The 14,231-nt window shown below is 44.6% G+C and overlaps 1 protein-coding gene across 1 annotated transcript; it reads left to right on the top strand.

Annotated features, from left to right (window-relative positions):
* Positions 1 to 1,262: 1,262 nt before the first annotated feature.
* On the top strand, positions 1,263 to 13,478 carry SLC35E3 (solute carrier family 35 member E3). The gene is made up of 5 exons (XM_077265257.1): positions 1,263 to 1,959; positions 7,740 to 7,850; positions 9,623 to 9,781; positions 9,852 to 9,934; positions 12,874 to 13,478. Exons 1-5 carry the CDS (start codon positions 1,573 to 1,575, stop codon positions 13,058 to 13,060), a joined length of 927 nt encoding a protein of 308 aa, XP_077121372.1. The 5' UTR covers positions 1,263 to 1,572; the 3' UTR covers positions 13,061 to 13,478.
* Positions 13,479 to 14,231: the final 753 nt, after the last annotated feature.

Below are 14,231 nucleotides of genomic sequence, written 5' to 3'. Positions count from 1 at the left end.
GTGTGGTACCCACTCGCCATACGGGCGGCACACGTGTGCCGCAAGTATGGCCTCCGTGAGTTCCCAGGCACACGGACACGGATAACTCCGGTACCGATTTATTCCGGTACCGGAATTATCTGGACGTGTGGGACAGCCCTTAGGCTGAGGAAACACACAGAGGATTGGAACACAAAAGATCTAAACTGTAGAAGGAGATGTATGGCAAGGGTTATCCACCCCCTACCTCCCAAACAAAAGTTATCCCCTATTCTCAGGGTAGGAGATAACTTGCTGATTGCCAGGAGTCCAACTGCTGGGACCCCGAGTTTGCTGCTTTAGAACCCCTAGAACAGGGCTTCGGCACATCTGCTCCATTCAAGACGAGGCTGTATGTGCTGCCTCTGCTCCATTCATTGTTTATGGAACTAGCTGAGGACTGCACTCATCAGTCCTATAGACAATAATTGAAGTGGAGTATGCACATGTGTATCTTCCGCTACATTCAGGATGGGGCTGCAAGTGCAACCTCTACTCTATTCATTGTCTACAGAACTAGCTGAGCAGTGCACTCATCAGTCCTATAGACAATAATTGGAGTAGTTGATGCAGATGTGTGTCCTCCGCTGCATTCAGGACAGGGCTGCAGCTCTCACTGCTTGACCTTTTGGGCAATAACCCAAAGCACGCAGCTTTTTTTTTTTCATACGTCCCACATTTGTAAATAATGTTAAAAATAAAACATGCACTAAAGGGAAACTGTCAGCACATTTTTACATATGGAAGCTTTGATATGATCATATAGGCGACTTTCCACCAATACATTTTTTTTGTAGAGCTCCATTATGCCAGTTATGAGAAATCCAGTATAGAAGTCATATGCAAATCAGCCTGGATGTGCACTGGGGGCGTGACAATGCACTTGGAAGAAGCAGTCCCCCAGACTAAGATTGCTTCTGGCGCATGCGCTAGATCTCACACCGACTAAATGGAGACTAAACAGTGATGTGTAAAGCAAAACAAAATAAAAAAATCCACAGGAAAAAAGTTACAAAATGAAACAAATTAACATTGGTATTACTGATCTATGTACACACAAAGCTCTTGGCCATTGTGGTGGGAAGGGGGTTATAGGAATGGCAAATCTGCCCCCTCCCCTGGTGTACCCCAGAAGGGTCTAGTATAGAGAGCCGCGCCACACAACAGGCAGACGACGCCCAATACTCAGAACTAGAAACTCGGGGTCCAGCAAGGATTTAGAAACCACTCGTGAAGCTGAAGTCAGGCGCCCCTTGTCCCGCCCACCGCATGACTAGGTCGTTAGAGGAGGCGCCATATTAGCTCGGGCAGGACGCGCCCCGCCTCGTACTCACAGTGAATGAAGCGCTGTGACGTGTCCAGCTGTGGCAGTGGTGCGCATGCGCTGGGCTTGAGTGGCAGCTCGGGGCGGTAGTGAGCCAGTTACGCCGGCTCCTGCATTGCTCTCAGTGCTCCGCTATGTGAGAGCGGCTCCTGGGCTGCCAGCCTCCTCGCCTCTGTGCCCTGCGGTCCGGGTAACGTGCCATCCCTGCTCCTTGCCCTCAGTGCTGCAGCATGGCCGCATCCACTCCCTGGAGGATAGCTGCCGGCCTCCTGGTCAACCTACTGGCTTCAATCTGCATCGTGTTCATCAATAAGTGGATCTATGTCCATCATGGCTTCCCCAACATGAGCCTCACACTGGTGCATTTCGTGGTCACCTGGCTTGGGTTGTTTCTGTGCCAGAGATTTGGGGTCTTCTGCCCCAAGAGCCTTCCTGCCTCCAAGGTTCTACTCTTAGCCCTCAGCTTCTGTGGCTTTGTGGTCTTCACCAACCTGTCCCTCCAGAACAACACCATAGGCACCTACCAGCTGGCCAAAGTTATGACTACGCCCGTCATCATCCTCATCCAGACCATGTGGTATGGGAAGACGTTCTCCCTCCGGATCAAGCTCACCTTGGTGAGTGTTCTCCATACTGTGAGTGGTCCTGTACCGGTGCCACCCTGGTGCTCCACTGATGGGCGGTGATTGAGACCTTATACCCGTCCAGTCAGAGATGTGGTCCCTGCTCCGCTAGTGGTCAGGTACCTCACACATCTGCTCTAACGCGTGTATGGATCAATGACATTCTGTGGCCCTAGAACAAACCCGTCAGTGCTGGCCCAGAGAGGTTCACTGATTCATACACACGTCAGTATGAAAACCTGGGCCGTGTCTCTGGGCCACGAGACTTCGAGCATGTCCTGTTCTCATCCGTCACAGGGATCAGACTTTCCATTAAAGTCTATGGGGATCCGTATAAGACGAGTGACACTGAAGACTTTAGTTTCCATCCGATAATTAACTGATCCGCTGTTAAGAATCAATGGATAAATTAAAGTTCAGTTTATCTGCTTTGGTTTTTGAAGAAACTTGCAATTCCGGCTGACACTGAAGAGAAAAATGGTCCATTTTATACAGGTATAAAAGTAGGATATGCCGATGTTGCCTAATGTGGCCGTCATCCGTTTCCAGTAGCTTAGCCGGGCTCGTATAATGCATAATGTGCTGCTTTGTGGTAGATGGCTTGCAAACACTAAAAGCCCCCGTATTGGTGGGCTCTGCCAACGCTCTGACATGTATTGAAGCCCCTGACAAGATTTTGGAGGAGATACAAATCCTACAAGTCTGATAAGCATCAGGGGCTTATCTACAGCATTCTGGAATGCTGTAGATAAGCCCGATGTATCCTGAAAGAGGAGAAAAAGGTTAGATTATACTCACCCAGGTCCGGTCCGGGACCTCCCATCGTCTTACGATGACGTCCTCTTCTTGTCTTCACGCTGAGGCTCCGGCGCATGCGTACTTTGTCCCGTTGAGGGCAGAGCAAAGTACTGCAGTGTGCAGGCGCCGGAAAGGTCAGAGAGGCCTGGCACCTGGACACTGCAGTACTTTGCTGTGCCCTCAACAGGGCAGATAAAGTACGCTTGCACAGGAGACGCGTCAGGAAGCAAAGAAGAGGACGACACCGTATGAAGATTGGAGGCGCCAGACCGTGACGCCCATCGTACCGGACCGCAGCGGGACCACCCCTGGGTGAGTATAATCTAACTTGTTGTTCTTACCTTTCAGGTTACATCAGGGGCTTATTTACAGCATTACAGAATCCCCTGATGGCGATGGCCGCAGCTTATAGGCCAAAAATGGGGTGACAGATTCCCTTTAAGTGTCCAGGGTTTGACAAATTCTCTATAACCAAGCAATCATAAGGGAGCAGAGATTGTAGTCACTGCCACAACCTCTACCCTCACCCTGAAACGAAGCACCATTAGTGACCTCCATTTCAGGGGCGGGGATAGTCCCTCATCTACTGAGCATATCACTGCAGTATGCACAGTGACAGTTCGCTAACTCTGCAGCTCTGAGATGTGACAAACTGGCAAGAGTGCACACTGTCAGTGCACATTGTAAGGAGAGAACAAGCAAGTACATACCATCCCTGCCCCTGCAAGTAATATCACAAACAGAATCATAGAATGGTAGAGTTGGACAGGATCTCCTGGGTCATCTGGTTCAACCCCCTGCTCAAAAGCAGGATTCACTAAGGCTACGTTCACATTAGCGTTAAGCTAATGTGCGTCGGGTTTGCGTCGGCGACGCAGCGGCGACGCATGCGTCATGCGCCCCTATACTTAACATGGGGGACGCATGCGTTTTTTTTGTTGCGTTGTGCGACACATGCGTCTTTTTTGCCGCAAGCGTCGGACCAAGAAAACGCAACAAGTTGCATTTTTCTTGTGTCCGATTTTCGGCAAAAACCGACGCATGCGTCGTAAAACGCAGTGTTTTTGCGTGCGTTTTGACGCGTTTTTGCGTGCGTTGTGCGTTGCGTCGCCGACGCAACGGCGCACAACGCTAGTGTGAACGTAGCCTAAATCATCCCAGACAGGTATCTGTCCAGCCTCTGTTTGAAGACTTCCATTGAAGGAGAACTCACCACCTCTTGTGGCAGCCTGTTCCACTCATTGATCACCCTCACTGTCAAAACGTTTTTTCTAATATCTAATCTGTGTCTCCTCCCATTCAGTTTCATCCCATTGCTTCTAGTCTTTCCTTGTGCAAATGAGAATAAAGATGATCCTTCTACAATGTGACTGCCCTTGAGTTATTTGTAGACAGCTATTAAAGGGAACCTGTCGTCCCCCCCCCCCCCCCCCAGGCGTTTTTAAGTATAAGAGCCAGCTTGTGCAGCAGTAATGCCGCATTCTGACAAGGTGGCTCTTTTAGTTCTGGGTGCTGTAACTGCAGAAATAATCAGTTTTGTAATTTGTCCTAAATACCTTGTCTTCAGTCCTGGAGGCAGGCCTTTCCCCCCTGCTGCAGACGCCACACAGCTGTCACTTACATCTTCTTGGCGCCGCCTCTTCAGCGCTGCTTTGAAATGAGCCGGCACCTGCGCTCTTTTCTCCTGCCTTGGGCAGGCGCAGTGAGCGCTGCTCGTCTGTCCTCATATGCAGTCTAGCGGACTGCGCCTGTGCGGCCGCCCTGCCTGTGAATCCCAGCCCCGCAATGTGAATAAATCAGAAGACACTGCAGGGCTGGGATTCACAGGCAGGGCGGCCACACAGGCGCAGTCAGCTAGACTGCATATGAGGACAGACGGGCAGCGCTCACTGCGCCTGCACCAGGCAGGAGAAAAGAGCGCCGGCTCATTTCAAAACAGCGCTAAGGAGGCGGCGCCCGGCGCCAAGAAGATTTGAGTGACAGCTGTGTGGCGTCTGCAGCAGGGAGGAAAGGCCTGCCTCCAGGACTGAAGAAAAGGTATTTAGGACAAATTACAAAACTGATTATTTCTGCAGTTACAGCACCCAGAACTAAAAGAGCCACCTTATCAGAATGCAGTATTACCGCTGCACAAGGTGGCTCTTTTAGTTAAAAACGCCTGGGGGGGGGGGGGGTGACAGGTTCCCTTTAAGTCTCCTATCAGTCTTCTTTTTTGCAAGCTAAACATTCCCAAATCCTGTAGCTGTTCCTCATAGGACATGGTTTGCCGACCGGTCACCATTCTGGTCACTCTTCTCTGAACATGCTCCAGTTTGTTGATTTGTTTTTTATAATGTGGTGCCCCAAACTGGACACAGTATTCCTGGTGAGGTCTGACCAAAGAGGAGTAGAGGGCAATAATGACTTTGCGTGATCTAGACTGTATGCTTCTGTTAATACATTTCAGAATTAGATACATAGCTTGATATTGATGCTCAAACTAGCTGTGTGCCTCCTGACCCAACTCAATAGTCTCATAGGTGTCAGGATGTTGTGTGTGGTGGAGAATACCGGAGCCTGAGTCGGATATCATGATCCATCTCAGACTGTTTCTTGGCCGTCTGAGCGTTGCTCAAGAGTGTATTTCCACTGCTGAGTAAAGGCCCCGTCTCACATAGCGAGATCGCTAGCGAGATCGCTGCTGAGTCACAAGTTTTGTGACGCAACAGCGACCTCAGTATCGATCTCGCTATGTTTGACACGTACCAGCGACCAGGCCCCTGCTGCGAGATCGCTGGTCGTGTCGGAATGGCCTGGACCATTTTTTGGTCGTTGAGGTCCCGCTGACATCGCTGAATCGGTGTGTGTGACACGAATTCAGCGATGTTTTCACTGGTAACCAGGGTAAACATCGGGTTACTAAGCGCAGGGCCGCGCTTAGTAACCCGATGTTTACCCTGGTTACCATCGTAAATGTAAAAAAAACCAAACAGTATATACTCACATTCCGGTGTCCGTCAGGTCCCTTGCCGTCTGCTTCCCGCACTGACTGACTGCCGGCCATAAAGTGAAAGTACAGCACAGCGGTGACGTCACCGCTCTGCTGTTAGGGTCTGCGCTCAGTCAGTGCAGGAAGCGGACGCCGGGGGACGCGAAGGTGAGTATGTACTGTTTGTTATTTTTACATTTTACGCTGGTAACCAGGGTAAGCATCGGGTTACCCTGCGCTTAGCAACCCGATGTTTACCTTGGTTACCCGGGGACCTCGGCATCGTTGGTCGCTGGAGAGCGGTCTGTGTGACAGCTCCCCAGCGACCACACAGCGACTAAACAGCAACGCTGCAGCGATCGGGATCGTTGTCTGTATTGCTGCAGCGTCGCTGTGTGTGATGGGGCCTTAAAACTCTTGCTACAGATTCACACATAGATTGGCTCTACTGCTGCTCAGTGAGGCTAATAAGTGGCAGGTTCTCTGGGAATGGACATAAACCCCCCTTCCTATGCATTGTCATTGGAGTTTCTGTGGTTTCAGACAGGATTTAGAGATGTAAATGCATCGCACTGATTAGAATCAGGGTTCTAGTCTGCAAGATGATGCTCCGGAACATTGTAGCCACACAGAGAAATGATGTATACCTGCAGAAGTAATAAAAATGAGCGTTTCAATATGCTCTCTTCATGGGGTTAATTTAACCCTGCTCTTCCATTCCTATTGGCTATACACTATTGACCTATTTAAAGTCTGTTAATTTTGCCATTTAGCTGCTCTAAGCGTATTATTGGAATACCAGTTTCATCATTTTAACTGTATGTGAACGTGGTTGGTCAAAAACAAATGAAGGACAGTGTTCCTGCCCGGCCAGAAGGCTGCAACTTCCAAATTACCTTTATGTTTTTAGACTGAATTGCTTCCATCAGACTATTGTCTGGCTATCGGGCCTCATCAGATTCAGCTTGAGAATCAGGATTGTGGAGTCGGTCCATTTTGGGGGTGTCACATTTCCCAGAGGAGCATTGCACGGCGAATAATCCTCCTTACCTTGACAAGCCAGAACTGATGTGACTCTCCATAAGGAGAAACGTTACCCCTTAGACCCCAGTCCAGAGCCTCTCACCTAGCCAAATCAGATCTCATACTTTGCACTGACGAGGGCCAACTGCCCGAAACAGTTTCTGCAAATTGAGATACTGATTTGGCTGTTATCCGAAGTCATATTGCACGACTCGTTAAAGGGTTGATTGTGACTTGTAGGATCGCTACTTCCAACAGGTGGCGCTATAGAGTTCAAGTCCTCTTCCTCTCTGAAGAGATAATTTGCATATTAACCCCCCCCTCCTGAATTCCTTCTGTAATGTATTTTTTTAAATCCAAAAACCCCTTTAGCACTAGATCTTTCTGCATCTTACATTGAAACACTGATAAAGTTTTTGGACGCCCCTATTTATTTTTCTAAAAAAAAAAAAAAGAAAGCTTTACACTGCACAATTACGGTGAACGAGCTTTCCTCGGAGCTCTCGTTTCCCAATAATTGTATAGTGCCACCAGGCTGCTGATCACCTAAGGAGCAAATTGTCATTTGTCAACTGAAATTACCTTTTGGTTTTGCCTAAAATCCACGTTCTTTGCGGTGCATCGCCCTGTACAAACAGAGCAATGGCTGCTTATGTGCAAAGCACGATCAATACTGTCCAGAACAATGGCAGCCTTTGCTTCCGGAACCATCTATTCCAGATCTTTCTCTTCAAATTGTAAGTACAGTCATCCTGTGTAAACGGCCTATTAAAAGATTGCTGATCAGTAAACTTGGCTGATTGATAGTTGTTAAATGCCGTAAGTCGGGTGGTGTAAATACGTTAGAAAAATCCATGGGCAGTGTCCCTAAAGTCCCACTCGCTACAATGGCCCATCCAGCTAAGCCTACTGGTCAGTCCTGTTTTCCTACAACAGAGATGTAGTTGTATATTCCTTTGAACTCTCTGCTTTCCATTTCTTGCAGGTTCCTATTACCTTAGGCGTGTTCCTCAACTCTTACTACGATGTGAAGTTTAATGTCTTGGGAATGGTGTTCGCTTCCCTGGGTGTTCTGGTCACATCTCTTTACCAAGTGGTTTGTAGCTATTTTTCTTTATTGGTCTCTATTGTCGCATGGTGATGAAATATTTTTTGGGATCTTGTAAAGATCTACATTTTTTTTAATTTTTTTTTTTTTTTTTTTTTTAGTAAATCTGTGGTTTAAAATGGCAACAACATGGCCGTAAATTGAAAATGGATAAATGCCATGAAAACTGTTCCCTGCTGGCGCATGTCCTTCATATTAGCTGAAGAGTCAAAGTTAGCAGACTACAGACATGTGCTAAGGAAAGCCAGATGGCGTTGTGCCACCCCAGAACAGTCGCAAACAAAATAGTTACAACATGGCAATATTACTTACATGAGTTAATGGATAAAGTACTGCCACTTGTGTTCTAGAAGTATAGCAAACAAAATTGCCAAACTGAAAAATAATGGTTGTCACTGCACTTCAGGAACGTTGAGGAGCAAAGCTAAGAGCAGAATACAAGAGAACTTAGTATTGACAATAAGTCTTTAACTCCGGTCCTATGTGCACGGCACAGCCTGACTTTACACGAATATATAAGCATACATTTTTCATACGTGGTAGTTATGTGAGAATATAGCTGTGTTAGAGGCTCCCTGGAGGCTATCAGGAGCTGAAATGTTGCTTTTTTTTGCACACGTGGCAAATTAAGTTTATTCACCCTTTTGATGTTTGTACAGTGTACTGCCTGCTTTTTGAGAAAATAAATAAATAAAAAATCTATTAGATTCATGTTGTGCTAGCTGAACATAATTACTATTTTGATGCCCAACTTCAGCATATGGATGAGAGACGTTCTGTAGAAACATTTGTTTTGGTGGACTGCAGCCATCGTTGTATTACATTAATTTCATACAAACTCCTTCTAGATGTTGTTCTTATGAGTTTGCTATACTGTGTGTCTAACTGTTGGGGCTGCCATTCAGCTTTGTGTGTAGTATATGGGGACCCACGTGACTTTAATAATTTTCAAATGTAGCTTTTCTTCAGCTGAAAGAAAACAGTCTGTCTAGTGTTACCTACATTCATGTCTTTGAAATGCTGAAACAGTATAAAAACAAATTGGATCCAGTTGGATGAAGCACGATATGTGGCCTACATTGCTGGAGTAAATTGATTCTTCAACAATGATGTTAATAAGGTTATTTCAAGTCAATAAAGTTAACATTTCCTCATTGTTGAATTGGTTTACTCCAACCACACAGCCCACCTAACCTGCTTCATCCCTCGGGATCCAACATCTCCTGGAGGATTTATCCACCAGCCACGGGGCAGCTGCTCTTTTTCTTCATGACTGCATAGGAGTTATAGCTGAGACGACTCCACCAGGTGAGCCTAACCGGCCCTTACCCACTCTCCCTCCATGGGGTATCACCCTATAGTGCGCGGTGTTTCCCACATCTAGATTTCTCCAAAGTATAAGAAATGGCCCACTGGTTTTATGTTGTGGTGAGCAGTGCATTACAATACAGTGTAATGAAGAGGAGACCTTCCTCAGCAATCCAAGACAGAAGGCCAACCAATTGCCTAGTACCGGGCATTCTGTGCCCTAGGGTCTGCCGTGCATCCCACCACACTGCATATACATAAGCTATACTAGACCATAAAAAGGAGTGTGTCCTTTATCCGAGTCTGCCAACTTGGGGCCACATAGAAGAGATGCCATTGCTTTTTCTTCTAAAATATCTGTTCTCCGAACGTTTAGTGGAGAGAACAGATAAGAAGTAATGTGCCCTCTCTTCTAACATTTGATTTACTGTGCCTTTCTCCTATACCTGCAGTGGGTTGGAGCCAAGCAGCACGAGTTGCAAGTGAACTCTATGCAGCTGCTGTACTACCAAGCTCCGCTATCTTCTGGGATGCTGCTCTCTGTTATACCGTTCTTTGAACCTATCGTTGGTGAGGGAGGGATATTTGGGCCATGGTCGCTTACAGCTGTGGTAAGTGTTATTTCTTTGTCCGAATCGCCTTCCCTGTTGGATCCAGTTACATAATTGTTCTCTGTTACAGGTGATGGTGATCGTGTCTGGAGTTATTGCGTTTACTGTTAACCTCTCTATCTACTGGATCATTGGCAATACTTCCCCTGTGACGTATCCTTGTTACACCACTTTCTTTTAGTAGCAAAACTCTTCCTAAATATAATGAGTAGTAGAGATGAGCTGATCTGTCAAATTTAGAAATTCTCCAGATTGCGCAGATTTTCCAAGGAAAATTGATTTAGTAGAAAAGTTATTCTCTGGGAATTGAATACCACTTCTGCTGTAGGGTCTTTCCAGACCTCAGACCATAATAAACATAGTATGTAAAAAAAAAATATACCTATACTCAGGTTCCTTTGCTCCTCACCATCACCCATCCAGTACTTGCCGCATCTTCTTATTCCTGCCACGAGCGCTGAAATTCTCAGGACTGTAGCCACTGATGAAGCTTGGGACTGTTCTGCGCATGTGCACATAAGATCGCGGCACAGCGCAGTTCATGGCCTTGCAGGCACATGCACAGAACCAACTCGGGCATCACGAGGCCCAGGAATTCAGTGCCCATCAGCCATAAGGATAAGATGCACCAAGTCAGAAAGGTAAACGGTAAGTTGAGTATAGGTAGCATAAGTTGTTTTGTGTTTTTTTTTTTTTTTTTTGTGTGTGTGTGTGTTTTATCTTTTGATGGCCCTTTACAGTTCAGAAAAAATGGCTGTCTTAACTGAACTGATTATTGCTGGATTAAAAAAAATTGTCCAGGTCAGAAATATACTATACAGGCAAGCAAATGTATACATGTTTGCATTTATTTGTATCAGAAGACAGGTTTTTACAATACAAGCTGAATACATTAGCTATTTTCATAGTCCTAATGAGGCTGCTGTATTTACTTTCAAAACTCATGTCAGAATGACTCTAATTCTTATTGAAAGTTAAAACTCAATCTCTGCCAACTTTAGCCTTGGCTCCTTATTGTATCTCCTGACTGCTGCTAAATCCCCACTTAACGTAACTGACCACTCCTCAGTGTCCCTCCTCGCTGCTGAGTTCTCTACCTGCTCAGTACCTGCTACAGCTTTCACTAGAGCTGGGTGGCCAGAAATTGAATGCCATTGAACTCTTGTAATTACTAAGAATATACAACTATTTTTACATGGATTAGAAAGTACACTAGTTTCTTCAGGTCTGCAACATCTATTTAGTAATTTACGCAGTTTGTATTGTGAAATCTGCTGAGGTCCACTTTAAGCCCTTAGTGACAGAGCCAAATTTTTGAAATCTGACCAGTGTCACTTTATGTGTTAATAACTCTGGAATGCTTCAACAAATCCCAGTGATTTTGAGACTTTTTTTTCGTGACACATTATACTTTATGATAATGGTAAATTAAGGTCGATATGTTTTGTGTTTATTTATCTAAAATATCAGAAATTTGAGAAAAATGTAAAAAAAATAGCAATTTTCTAACTTTGAATGATTACCCCTTTAATTCAGATAGTCAAATCACAGCAAAACATTAATAAATAACATTTCCCACATGTCGGCTTTACATCAGCACCATTTGTAAAATGTTATTTTATTTTGTTAGCATTTTAGGAGGTTTAAAAATGTAGCAGTAATTTTTCATTTTTTCAAGGAAATTTACTAAATTTATTTTTTTAGGGACCTATCCATGTTTGAAGTGACTTTAGGGGTCCCATATATAGGAAAACCCCCAAAAGTTATACCAGTTTAAAAAAAGCACCCCCTGACATATTGAAAACTGCAGTCAGTTATTTTATTAACCCTTCAGGTGATTTTCAGGAATTAATGCAAAAATGGCATAACAGGAATGAAAATGTGCATTTTTACCAACTAAATGCCTCTAACTTCTGAACAGATTACAACAGCCGTCAGACTCTAAGGCCACTGTGGTCATGAATTGCCATGGCAAACATCAGGACCACACAATCATGATCTGATGGCACCAATTGGGATAAAGAGGAAGCCCCCACACTCTGTTAACCATTTATATGATGTAGTCATTATTGACAGCAGCATCTAAGGGGTTAAACAGATTTGAATGGTGCAAACACTGATCGTGGCTGATGCAGCAAGTTGTCAGCTATAGTGTCCAGCCGACAGCTGCTGGATTGTCACCTGTATGGGGAGGCTATTCTCTTATATCTCAGGTCAGTTAAAAGACGTATTGGCGGTCATTAAGGGGTTAAAGGTTTTGTCCTGTGATGCAAACAACCTTTAAAAGGCTTTAGGCTTTTCTGCTTATATGTATGTGACCAGTCGTATGGCCTACTCACATATGAGTTGGGCCATGTATTTATAACAAAAGCTACAACGTTCTGCGGAATCCATTGTACAATGGATACCACCAGCTTCCCATTCACCCTGTTGACTTATAATTGGTTATGTTGGTGCTGCAAAGGTGTCCCATGTTTTTTGGCAAATAGGTCTGTTCCTTTAATTATATCTCCAACACAGATGTGAACAGAATCTTCTTCTCCTGTCTTGGCTTTTAAAGAGGACCTGTCACAAGATCAAACGTGGCCAGTTTGTGATGTAATTTTATTCCCACTTCCCTGAGTATTCCTTTTTTGTTTAATCTTCTATGCTGTTCTAGGGTTACAGGACTTATTATTTAGTACGAAGTTTTAGGGTCTTTACTCTGCTTTTACCCTGTAAATAGTACTCCCTTTGTAAAGACATGCCCGGAGGCCCATATCTCTGGGACCGTATGGCGGATTTTAATAAAACAAAACTGCACATTCAAGGGAGCAGCAGTAATACAACAGCAGCAAAATTAGACCACTTTTGACGTGACATGTCCTTTGTAAATATATATGATGCCTACATGGAACCTTTATCATGACTTAAATACATTTTCCTTTGGCTTAGATCTGCTGTACAATATTTTAAATGTTAGTAATAAAATGGCAAGCACTGCAATCTGCACTGCAGTGTGATTGTCGTCCGTGTTACACGGCTTTAGTTGTATCATGTTTTCTCCTTTTAGCCCTTTATTGCCGTTCCGTTAATCCTTAACTTGAGCATAGCTACAATATGTTTGGACACTTCAAGTTCTGCATCACTCTTCTGGGAGGATACATCCTATTTCAGGACCCCCTTTCTCTAAATCAAGGACTTGGAATAATATGCACAATGCTTGGTATCTTGGCTTATACGCACTTCAAGCTTAAGGAACACGAAGTTAGTAAAAGTAAATTGGTTCAGAGACCCTAAGTCGTGCCTCATCGGACAGTTCTGTCATTCAAGCAATTTTTGCAACAATTTTGAGAAAAAAGGAGCATGTACATCTGGTTCAGTGTATACCGCGTGTGCTAGAAGACACAATGACAAGTCACCATACAATTCTCTGGATTATTTACATGGAACTATTAAACTTTTTTTGTTATAATAAATCATAATGCCAACATTACTACAATTTACTGATGTCAACGAAGGATTTATTTTTTTAGTCAAATTTTGTAAGAAGGAAATGTTACATACTTTAAGATGACAGACCCAATGGTTACAGTGGCGACAAATCTTACTCGATTCCTACGAAAGAAGCTTTGATACCTCCATGAGTGCAAATTCAAAGTTTGTATGAACCAATTCCCCAGTATTCATATTGAATAAATGTGAAGAGCTTTTCATATTTCATGAGTTTAAGGTTATTTTATTGGTTTGTAGTTTCCAGATCTCACTGAAAGAACAATATACATAGTGCACTAAACATCCCACTTATCCTTACTACTTCCATTTAATCCTATATTGTTTCATATTAACTTGAAAATAATATTCTCTAAGGCTCATCATGCTCATTAAATGTCAGCCGAGCCATGGTGAAAACGTATAAATCTGTGGAGGTCTAAACAATGGGACCCACACCGATCGGTAGAACTGGGTACTTTATATTCCATTAGGCTATGTGCACATGTTGCGGATTTTGCTGCGGATCCGCAGCAGCTTTCCATGCGTTTACAGTACAATATAAACCTATGGAAAACAAAAACCCATACTGTGTAAAAAAATGCGCTGAAACGCTGCGTTGTTTATTCAGCAGCATGTCAATTCTTTGTGCGGATTCCGCAGCAGTTTACACCTGCTCCTCTATAGGAATCCGCAGGTGTAAAACCGCAGATGGAATCCGCACAAAATCCGCAAAGAAAACGCGGTAATTCCGTAGGTAATCCGCAGTGCGGTTTACCTGTGGATTTACAAAAACAGATGCGGAAAAATCCACAGAGATTCAATCTACGTGTGCACATACCCTTAGAATGGAGCAGCAGTGCCAATGCTCCACCGCCTTTCCACCCACTATAAGTGAAAACTTGCCAGAAAAAGTCTGAGTGCCGCACTTCCAAGTGCCTTAGGGTACCGTCACACAGTGCCATTTTCATCGCTACGA

This window comes from Ranitomeya variabilis, chromosome 5 (genome assembly GCF_051348905.1).
Source record: "Ranitomeya variabilis isolate aRanVar5 chromosome 5, aRanVar5.hap1, whole genome shotgun sequence".
NCBI lineage: Eukaryota > Metazoa > Chordata > Amphibia > Anura > Dendrobatidae > Ranitomeya > Ranitomeya variabilis.
Note: the sequence above shows the minus strand (reverse complement) of the source record. Positions and strands in the feature narration are given on the sequence as shown.